Consider the following 11512-nt stretch of genomic DNA (forward strand, 5'->3'; position numbering starts at 1 on the left):
CATGGTGGTGGCAGCATTATGTTATGGAGATGTTTTTCATCAGCAGGGACTGGGGCACTCATCAGCATAGAAATGAAAATGGATGGAGTAAAACACAGAAAAATCCTCGAGGAAAACCTGCTGCCCTCTACAAGAAAGCTGAAATTTGGACGGAAGTTCACCTTTTAGAATGACAACGAACTGAAGCACAGAGCCAAAGCTACACTGGAATGGCTAAGCAACAAAAATATAAATGTCCTTGAGTGGCGCAGTCAGAGCTCCGATCTAAATCAAATGGAAAATTAGTCGCATGACTTGAAGATTGCTGTCCATCAACACTCCCCACGTAACTTGATTGCGCTTGAACTGTTTTGTGCAGAAGAATGGGCAAATATTCCTCAATCAAGGTGTACAAAGTTGGTAGAGACCTATCCTGACAGACTCTCAGCTGTAATTGCTGTCAAAGGTGCTTCCACCAAGTATTAACTCAGGGGAGTGGATACTTATCCAAACAAGATATTCTAGTTTTGTATTTTTAATAAATTTTCTGAAATGCGTAGAATTTGATTTTTACCTGGAAGTTGTGGGTTACGATGTGTAAATAAAGGTGGAAAAAGTCTGATTCAATGGAATTTAATTCCAGGCCTCAGGCAACAAAAGGTGAAAATTTTGAAAGGGGGTGCAGACATTCTATTGGCAATATAAATATATATGTATATACAGTGTATGAAAAACGAAGACTCGCCCACATCTCTCACCCATGAATGGAAGGAATAACCAATTAGCTCTCACCTAATCAATTATACCCAGGTGGCTAGGATTATATAAATAAATCGACTCTTTCCATATTTTAGCTGATGAGCAGATGGAGAACACTTTTCATTTTCAAGAAGAACTCGGTTCCTTGGCAAGTACACCGTGCAACACTAACATTTAACATCCTGAGTCTCAAGTCTGAAGTTGACAACATTGAAATTCATTTGTTTCGGCAGGGTATACAGCAAACAATGCACTACATACACGACATGTGACACAAACCTCCACAATAAGCAGGTTTGTTGCTCCCAACACCACAGGTAAGATCCAAAAAGGATCAGGTACTGTGAGATCATTGATCCACAGTAGTCCGCCCTCAGCGAAACCTCTTGGCTGGTCTGCAAAAAAAAACAATACGGACAATGCTCAAGATAAATATTTGTATCTGCTCAATCTATATGACTGCAACAGCAACACAAAACAAAGGACTAATATCTTAAAGTAGAGGCCATTTCATTACAAACTACTGTATTTTTAAATGGTGGATATGAACCCTAACAATTCCAATTTACACCAAACTCAGCGCTCAACTTTTCTTTCCTTTTTTCTCCCTCATTGATTCTGATCTTGTTTCCAAAGCTCAAATTAAAATTTTGTATAATGAAATGGAATATAACTTGCAAAGTGAGATTGTATTTCCGATCTTTTTGGCTTATTGTTTAATGAAAATTCACATTCCGGAGTCACAGGTTCATTCACTGAACATGTATGTACATGTTTAAAACATTGCCGTGCTGTTGTGGTCTATCAGGAGAAACTGTGTATCCTGTACCCAACAAACACAAGTGTATGGCACTGTACGTCCAAAATTTCCTGATAGTTTCCTGAACAATACCACCCCCCCCCCTCCCCTCTCACACACACAAATCTTGGGTCTTCATCTCAAATCCATCCAGCTATTCAAAAATCAAGCATTTATATCATAGTGGAATGAACATATAGTCCTGCTCATAAAGGTGGGTGTTGATCTGCATTGATGGACAAACAGAGCAATGATAGTATTGTTACGAATTTCGATCCGCCCGGCGTGCGATCGGCCACGTAACTCGAATCGCGACCGTGTCGCCCACCGGACGGACAATTCAGTCGTGACCCTCCGGGAACTATCGCCCGGAGCCATTCACGGGTGGGCCTTTCGACCTCACCACAATTGTGCCAATCGGCCACCCGCGTAGGATAGGGTTGTTCGCCAAACTCGACCTACCTAAGTACCCACGCGGATGGTAAACTGGGTGATCGTACCTCACCGCAGGTCGACTCTGGACACGAACCGCTTAAGCGGTCCGTTCCGTGCTACAGTGATAACCGAGTGGTGTTATCGTCTGCCTCGACAGTTCCGATTAATTACCGGGCGTAATAAGCCAACTACAAACCCTTTACGTGAAGCAGGATGGAGGGTCAATAAAGAAAAGACGAAGCGAAACAGGAAAACAGTTCACACAAAGCACATTTATTTCCCGGCACACGGAAATTACACATCTACAGCCAAACAGTCAAAATGCACATATAGCAACAAAGACAAAAGCAACAACGACGCAGAGTTATTACTGACTACGCGCACACATGGCAACACTTATACAGTTCAACCTTACAGACGGCGCCAACGCTCATTTACTCAAAAGCAAAGGAAAGAAGCCACCCTCATAGACAAGGGGGCAGACGGGCCTGTAGGCCAATATGCGCGCGTGACCTGAAGGAGCGGCCAGGCCCGCGAGACCGGGGGGGGGGGGTCCTACCCGCGTCCTCGTGACGCGTTGGCGGACGAGCCGCAGATGTGGCCGCGTGGCTGTGCCCCGCCTCCGTGCTCCTTGGCGGGTTTCGTTGGCACGACGGTTGGAGTGGGGTGGGAACAGGGCCCCCTTGTTGCACTATCTCAGCACGGGGGAAAGGGGGAATTGTTGATGCCCTGGGGGAGGGAGAATGGCTGGCTGGCTTGGGGCCCGCGACGAGCGATCTCACACCGCGACCTCGTCGCCGACCGCCGTCCTTCTCGCCTCAGACCAGAGCTCCTTTGCCTCTTCCCGCAACTCTTCTCCGCCGACTCCAGAACCCAACTCTTCCTGCCTCACCGATGACTTCGCCACCCGACTCGACTCTGCTCTCCAACCAAAAACTAAACTCACTCTTTCTGCCACATCGATGACTTCGCCACCCAACTCGACATTGCCACACCGATGACTCGACTCACTCTTTCTTCCCTGATTCGCCTTGCGCTCGCCGTTTTATAGGCTGACAGGAGCAGCTAATATGCAAATATCCGGATCATGATGACCTTGGGGGCGGAGCCACGCTCGCCAATTGGTCGGAGGAAAGAGGGCGTGAATCTCCCCTGATCCTATAATTTGCAAATATCGATTTCCTACAGACGCGCCTGGAGGCGGGGCCAAGCCGCTCCGTGCTTGCTAATTGGACGGAGCAAAAGTGGGCGTGTAGCGTTCCTGATCCAAATTTTCCTCAGAAAGGCCGCTATTTGCGCTCGCGGCTCGGTGCGTATCGCTGAACGGGCCCAAGACAGCCCGACGCTCAGTGTTCACAGGTGGTGCGGGAATGGCCGTAGAAGGAGAGAGGTGAAGGTGGTGGAGGGTTTTCGGTGGTGGTTTGATGGTTATGGTGCCTTTTGGGAATGGCGGTGAAGCGATGATGTGGGATTGAGTTGTGAAGGTAAAGGTCGTGGCTGTTGGCGTTGTTGTTGTTGTCTGAGGGTCGGAGCGTGGTTGCAGTTGGTGACTATGGCTGGCGTGGTGGTTGTTGTGTGATGGCGGTTGAGACGTGGTTGGTTCAAAATAAAGATAGAACAGAAAAACGGCTATCTCAAAGCGTCGCAGCCCAGATGAATCACATAAATTCCCTCTATACAACGGGTTTGGGGCTAACTACACATGAAGTTAGAGATATCTCACCTACGGGCCCTGAATGGTGGTTTGCGAATTTCCACAGCCATAACAATATATATATATATATATATATATATATATATATATATATATATATATATATATATATATATATATATATATATATATATATATATATATATATATATATATATATATACAGCTCTGGAAAAAATTAAGATACCACTGCAAAATTATCAGTTTTTCTGGTTTTACTATTTATAGGTATGTGTTTGAGTAAAATGAACATTTTTGTTTTATTCTGTAAACTACTGACAACATTTCTCCCAAATTCCGAATAAAAATATTGTCATTTAGAGCATTTATTTGCAGAAAATGACAACTGGTCAAAATAACAGCAAAGATTCAGTGTTTTCAGACATCAAATAATACAAGCAAAACAAGTTCATATTCATTTTTAAACAACACAATACTAATGGTTTAACTTAGGAAGAGTTCAGAAATCAATATTTTGTGGAATAACATTGATTTTCAATCACAGCTTTCATGCATCTTGGCATGCTCTCCACTAGTCTTTCACATTGCTGTTGGGTGATTTTATGCCACTCCTGGCGCAAAAATTCGAGCAGCTCGGCTTTGTTTGATGGCTTGTGACCATCCATCTTCCTCTTGATCACATTCCAGAGGTTATCATTCCAGAGGTTTTCAATGGGGTTCAGGTCTGGAGATTGGGCTGGCCATGACTGGGTCTTGATCTGATGGTCCTCCATCCACACATTGATTGACCTGACTGTGTGGCATGGAGCATTGTCCTACTGGAAAAACCAATCCTCAGAGTTAGGGAACATTGTCAGAGCAGAAGGAAGCAAGTGTTCTTCCAGGACAACCTTGTACGTGGCTTGATTCATGAGTCCTTCACAAAGACAAATCTGCCCGATTCCAGCCTTGCTTAAGCACCCCCAGGTCATCACCGATCCTCCACCAAATTTCACAGTGGGTACGAGACGCTGTGACTTGTCGGCCTCTCCAGGTCTCCGTCTAACCATTAGACAACCAGGTGTTGGGCAAAGCTGAAAATTAAACTCATCAGAGAAGATGACTTTATTCCAGTCCTCTACGCTCCAATCCTTATGGTCTTTTGCAAACCTCAGCCTGGCTCTTCTTTGCTTCTCATTGATGAAGGGCTTTTTTCCTAGCCTTGCACGACTTCAGCCCTGCCCCTTGGAGCCTGTTTCAAACCATCCTCGCCGTGAACTTCACCCCAGCTGCCTTTTGCCATTCTTTTTGTAGGTCAGTTGATGTCATCCTACGGTTGTTGAATGACATTCAAATGAGTTTGCGGTCATCCCGGTCAGTGGAAAGTCGTTTTCGCCCTCTGCCAGTCTGTAGCTTTGTTGTCCCCAATGTCTGCTGCTTGACCTTGTTCTTATGAACCGCGGTCTTTGAAATTTTAGGGATGGAAGCAACGTGACGCTCACTGTATCCCTCTGCCAGTAAAGCCAGAATTGAACCCTTCTTTTCCTCACTCAAAACTTTTCTTTTCAACTCTTTTGGCATGGTCAATAGTTATTTTTTTGGATTCCAATTACTTTTGAGGTACTACTAGCACTGTTTTTGCCATCCAGCTGGTCCTATTGCAAGAGGATAGTGATGACCACAGCAGTGGTTTTTATACTTTTCCTTGTTAAATAAGATTTGGTTCAGGTGATCACCTAATCAGTACCTCACGAAGTAGAATGAGGTGTGCCTGTGTTGGAATTCAACAGACACTGGAATGGAATGGCTGCCATACATGTAGAGATGCTGATTAAAAAAATTTTTGGAGTTGTCTCTTATTTTTTTCTAGAGCAATATCTATATATATTGTTGTGGTTACCAAATTCGCAAACCACCATTCAGGTCCCTTAGGTGAGGTATCTCGGTAAGTATATGTGTAGTTAGGCCCAAACCCGTTGTCTAGAGGGAATAAATGTTATTCATGCGTGCTGCGACTCTTCAGGATAGCCGTTTTTCTTTTACTATCTTTATTTTGGACCAACCGCCATTGTTACCACCACCAACCACAACATCAACCACCCACCGCGGCGCCGCTTCACGTCACACCTCGCAACCGTCGCATCGCCACCGTTCTTGCGCCGCTTGTGGGTACCGGTATTGGACTCGTGCAGGGCGCGCGCCGAACAGCGTGTACAAAACCACGGATTTTCCGCTCCAAAAACGGATCAAAAACGACACACGCCCACTTTTGTTCCGTCCAATCGGTGAGCGAGGGGCGATTTGGCCCCGCCTCCAGGGCGTTGGAGGGCGGTCGCTATATGCAAATTTATGGATCAAAAAGCATTCACGCCCACTTTTTCTCGGGCCAATGGGGAGCGAGGTGAAAGGTCGAAGGCAGGGGGTCAAAAGCGAAGCCACGGGGCTTATATAAGCGACCGCGTTCGTCAGTAGAGTTGAGTTAAGAATTCGCAGTCGGTGGAGTTGGGAAGAAGAAGCAAGAAGGAGTTGGTCGTCGTCGTCGTCGTGTGCGTTGGAGTCGGAGCGAAGAGGACGGAGCTGTGGAGAGGCGGCGAGGGCAGACGAGGGGGTGCTCGCGTCGTGCCGGGAGCTGCACACCAGGGAGGCCGACGGCGCGACCTGGTCGAGGTGGAGACGCTCGTCGCGGGACTCGAGGCAGAGTAAAAATCCTCCTTTCCCCCGAGCATCAGCAACCCCCTCCTGTTTCCCCCCCGCGCTGAGATAGTGCGACCAAGGGGGCCCCTTTCCCACCCCCTACCAGACACTGCCCGCGAGGCCCGCGGAGTTGAGGCACCATCGCCGCTCCGCGTCTCATCACCAGACGGGTAGGCCCGACCCGGTCTCGGCCTCAGGCCCGCCTCATCCTTGAGGGTGTTCTTTTCTTGGTTTTGGATATGTGTTGTCGGCGCCGTCTGTGAAGTAAAATTGTATAAGTGTTGCCGTGTGCTCGCGTAATCGGTATTAGATCTGCATTGTCGCATTTGCTTTTTGTGTAAAATTGCATTGTGTTTCTTTTCCTTTTCTATGTGCTTTTGGTGGAATTGAATATGTGTGCTTTCCGTTCATCGCGAATAAATGTGCTTTGTGTTGAACTGTTTCCCGCTTCGCTTCGTCATTTCTTTCATTGAATCCTCATCTTGCTTCACGTAAAGGGTTGGTAGTGGGCTGAATACGCCCGATAATTAATCGAACCGTCGAGGTCGACGAATAACACCGCTCGGTTATCCCGATAGTACGGAACGGGTCGCTTAAATGGCCCGTGTCCGAAGTCGACCTGCGGCGAGGTGCGATCGCCCGGTCTACCCTCCGTGTGGGTACTTAGGTAGGTCGAATTTGGCGAGCAACCCTATCCTACGCGGGGGCCGATTGGCTCGATCGCGGTGAGACCGAAAGGTCCACCCGTGACTGGTTCCCGGTGTTAGTCCGAGAGGGTCACGACTGCATTGTCCGTCCGGTGGGCGACGTGCCGCGATTCGAGTTACATGGCCGTCAGCACGCCGGCGGGCGCGAATCCGTAACAATATATATGTTAAACAAATACAACCTAATCCATTAACAGCATGAATTCATGTTTAAAATACAGTTGTAAAATTATAAAGTAATTAATTATTTAATCGCACCCTACAAATACACACACACACACACACACACACATATCGGCAGTATTTTAAAAACGTATTTACAGGCTCTGAGGCTTGTGGAGGAGCTGCAACACAAATACAGCATACATGCTGCAGACAGATGCATGAGACAATGTCAGACTTGACTTGCACATAAAACACAACCGCTGAGATTGGGGGAAGTGACGTCACTTTCCAGAGCACACTGGGTACCAGCGACATCATCTTTATGACATCGTTATTCTCTCCACTCTCAGTAGTACAAAGGAGGAGGAATTCCCTCTTCCCCATGGTTGGAAAACCTATGGGGTATTTCCATGCTCTATCGTTTTTAAATACTGAACACCAAGAAAGGAAGCGGCACATATCATTTATGAAGTCTTTGGTATGACTCGGCCAATGTTCAAACTACTGACCACCCAAACACTCGATTACGCCAACGAGTCTAGTTATTTGATGCAGATAAAAGCTCCCCCACACACCCACCCCTCCTCCCCCATACATTTATTATATTTGAAAACCCGCTTACAATGCTGTCAACATACCTGCGGTTTTCTCAGAAATGCAAATAGTGCGCAGAGTAACAGTGATTATGAGCCACAATGGGATCTGAACCCAGGCCAGGAGAGATGCTTTGGCAGGGTGGCAGTTATCACGGACATACAAGCCTGAAATAGATTGCCTAAGCCTGGCCTTGTGTTGAGCTCTGCAAGGAAACAGATTTGGCAAAAATGTTCAGCAAAATCATAACCAAAAAATAACACGTGTTGAGTTGGGTTGATCCCTCATCATAACTCTCACCAACTAACGCAGGGCAATTGTCAAATGATTAATTTACTATTCAACTAATTGTTACTTATATGCTGAGATGTGGATAAAAATGAATAATCTCTCACCAAGTGCAGTCTAAAATCAACATTCACAAAGGTACAGGTTGTATCTTCTTTGTTTTGTGAGCTGCACTGGAAAACATTTGCCAATCCAAGGACCTTTATTAGCTTGTCTGGAATTTTAATTCCAGATAAGGTATTGTCCACGCACCGTCTGCCGTCCGTCTATCTCCTATTTCAACTTGTCTGACCAAACCACTGGGTTTATCTGGCTGAAATTTTGCAGCAACGTTCCTCTCCTGACTGGTATCAGGAATTGCAAACCTTGTTCCGGTCACGTGACTTAAATAGGTCAAAATGGCCGACTTAGTAAATATCTTCAAAAAATCTTCTTCTCCAGACCCACCAGTCAGAATGTTACCAAATTTGGGTTCCAAGGTTAGGCCAGGGTAGGGATGTTAAATTGTGGAGGTCAAGCCAATCACGTGACCAGAAGTGTGTTAAAATGGCAGTCCACAAATTCCTTCCAAAATCTTCTCCAGATCCACCAGTCAGAATGCAACCACATTTGGGTTACAACATTAGGACAGAGTAAGGATGTTAAATTGCGGAGGTCAAGCCGATCACGTGACCGGGAGTGTGTCAAAATGGCCAACTTGGTAAAAATTTGGGAAAATCACGTAGGAGGAGGAGATTGGGACCATACTCTGTGCAGAGCGTTGGTGCTGCTGAAGCAGTCTCCTTGGCTATTGGGCACAATACTGGACAGGTCGCCAATCCGACACAGTATACCAGCATGCTGGTACTCATTTTGCCGACCTCGAAAGGATGACAGGCTGAGTTAACCCCACCTGGTATTAATTCAACAGCAAAGCAGGATGTGAACTCAGGACCAGAGGATGCAAAGCCAACCACCCAAACCATTAAGCCAACGACAGGCATGAAAATCGTGTAAATTCCTTCAAAAACCTTCCTCCCCAGACCCACCAAGCAGAATCCTACCAAATTTGGGTTACAACATTAGGCCAAGGCCCAGATAAGCTACAGGTCCAGTGGTCCTATTTTTTTGGTTATGTTGGAGATATGATCCTTTTGTCAATCTCCCATGTGGTAATGCAATACATCCTCACCGTGCCTTTTTCTCAGACCAGCCATGCAGCTGGCGATCCCGTTGAACTTCCCGCGAGTGCAGCTGCCCGAGATCTGCAATCTCAGGCCGCAAGCGTTCAACCTGTTTTGAGGAGGGGAGGGTGAAAACAGAACCCCATGCCTTCACTGCAGCAAGTGTTAATATTGATTGTTGGGTGAATTCCATCATGAAATAACATTTCCTTGTAATCATGATTATTGAAGAAGAATCGTCCATTTCAAACTGGATGAGGAACCTCTGAATTTGTAGATTAATTATCTGATCAACCAATTAATTACCTCTGCCACCAAAGGTGGACTGGGGTTATGTTTTCATCTCTGTCTGTCTGTTTATTTGTCTGTGAGCAGGATATCTCAAAAAGTTGTGGATAGATTATGACGAAATTTGGTGGACAGGCTGGGTGTGTGACAAGGACAAATTCATTAGATTTTGGTGAAGATCTGAATCCGGATACGAGAATATTTTAAGCGATTCTTCGTAATTGAGAGATGGGGCCAAAAAGGATTATATATATATATTTTTACATATATGTATATGTATGTATATATATATATATATATATATATATATATATATATATATACATACATATACAGTATATATATACCTATACAGTATATAGATTTATACTGTATACAGTATATATATATATATATATATATATATATATATATATATATATATATATATATATATATATATATATATATATACATATATATATATATATATATATATATATATATATATACATATACATATACAGTATATATATATATATACATATACATATACAGTATATATATATATATACATATACAGTATATATATATATACATATACAGTATATATATATATATACATATACAGTATATATATATATATACATATATATATATATATATATATACATATACAGTATGTATATATATATATATATACATATACAGTATGTATGTATATATATATATATATATATATATATATATATATATATATATATATACATATACAGTATGTATGTATGTGTGTGTGTATATATATATATATATATATATATATATATATATATATATATATATATACATATACATATACATATATATATATATACATATATATATATATATATATATATATATATATATATATATATATATATATATATATATATATATATATATATATATATATATATATATATATATATATATATATACATATATATATATACATATACATATATATATATACATATATATATATATATATATACATACATATATATATATATATATATATATATATATATATATACATATATACATATATATATATATATATATATATATATATATATATATATATATATATATATATATATATATATATATACATATATATATATACATACATATATATACATATCCTGGTGTTGGCGCAGTGGTTAGGGCAGCGGCTTGGGATCCAAAAGGTCCTGAGTTCAAGCCCCGTTGGGCCACTGAATTAATACACCAGGGGGTTGACTCAGCCTGTCATCCTTCTGAGGTCGGCGAAGTGAGTACCAGTGTACTGGGCCGGTGTATGCCCCGGTTAAAATAGGTGTACCATATCCCTGTGTCGTAAGAGGCGACCAGGGTTGCGTCAGGAAGGGCATCCGGCGTAAAACATGTGCCAAATCACTATGCGGATCATACAGATGATCCGCTGTGGCGACCCCTAAAGGGAGCAGCCGAAAGAAGAAGAAGAAGAAGAAGATATATATATATATATATATATATATATATATATACACATATACAGTATATATATACACATATACAGTATATATATACACATATACAGTATATATATAATACAGTGCCTATAGAAAGTCTACACCCCGTTAAAAACTTTCACCATTTGTCGCCTTATAACCTGGAATTAAATTGAATGAAATCAGACTTTTTCACCTTTATTTACACATTGTAACCCACAACTTCCAAGTGAAAAACAAATTTCAAAAATTTAATGAAAAATACAAAACTAGAATATCTTGGTTGGATAAAGGTCCACCCAGCTGAGTTAATACTTGGTGGAAGCACCTTTGACAGCAATTACAGCTGTGAGTGTTGGGGTAGGTCTCTACCAACTTTGTACACCTTGATTGAGGAATATTTGCCCATTCTTCTGTACAAAACTGTTCAAGCTCTGTCATGTTGCATGGGGAGTGTTGATGGACAGCAATCTTCAAGTCATGCCACAGAT

At 42.7% G+C, this 11512-nt stretch overlaps 1 protein-coding gene across 3 annotated transcripts in view; it reads right to left on the reverse strand.

The window, feature by feature from the left end:
* The window catches only part of COX18 (cytochrome c oxidase assembly factor COX18), a 68207-nt gene that overhangs the window by 53622 nt on the left and 3073 nt on the right, over nt 1–11512 (reverse strand). For all 3 annotated transcript variants that reach the window (XM_085897036.1, XM_085897037.1, XM_085897039.1), the window contains exons 2-4: nt 9246–9346; nt 7831–7991; nt 1018–1133 (exon numbers count right to left, since the gene is read on the reverse strand). In XM_085897036.1, coding sequence (XP_085753162.1) covers nt 1018–1133; nt 7831–7991; nt 9246–9346 — 378 coding nt within the window. The remainder of the gene's footprint in view (nt 1–1017; nt 1134–7830; nt 7992–9245; nt 9347–11512) is intronic.

Source organism: Eptatretus burgeri, chromosome 10 (genome assembly GCF_056783735.1).
Source record: "Eptatretus burgeri isolate ZD-2024b chromosome 10, Ebu_testis_v1, whole genome shotgun sequence".
Classification (NCBI taxonomy): Eukaryota; Metazoa; Chordata; class Myxini; order Myxiniformes; family Myxinidae; genus Eptatretus; species Eptatretus burgeri.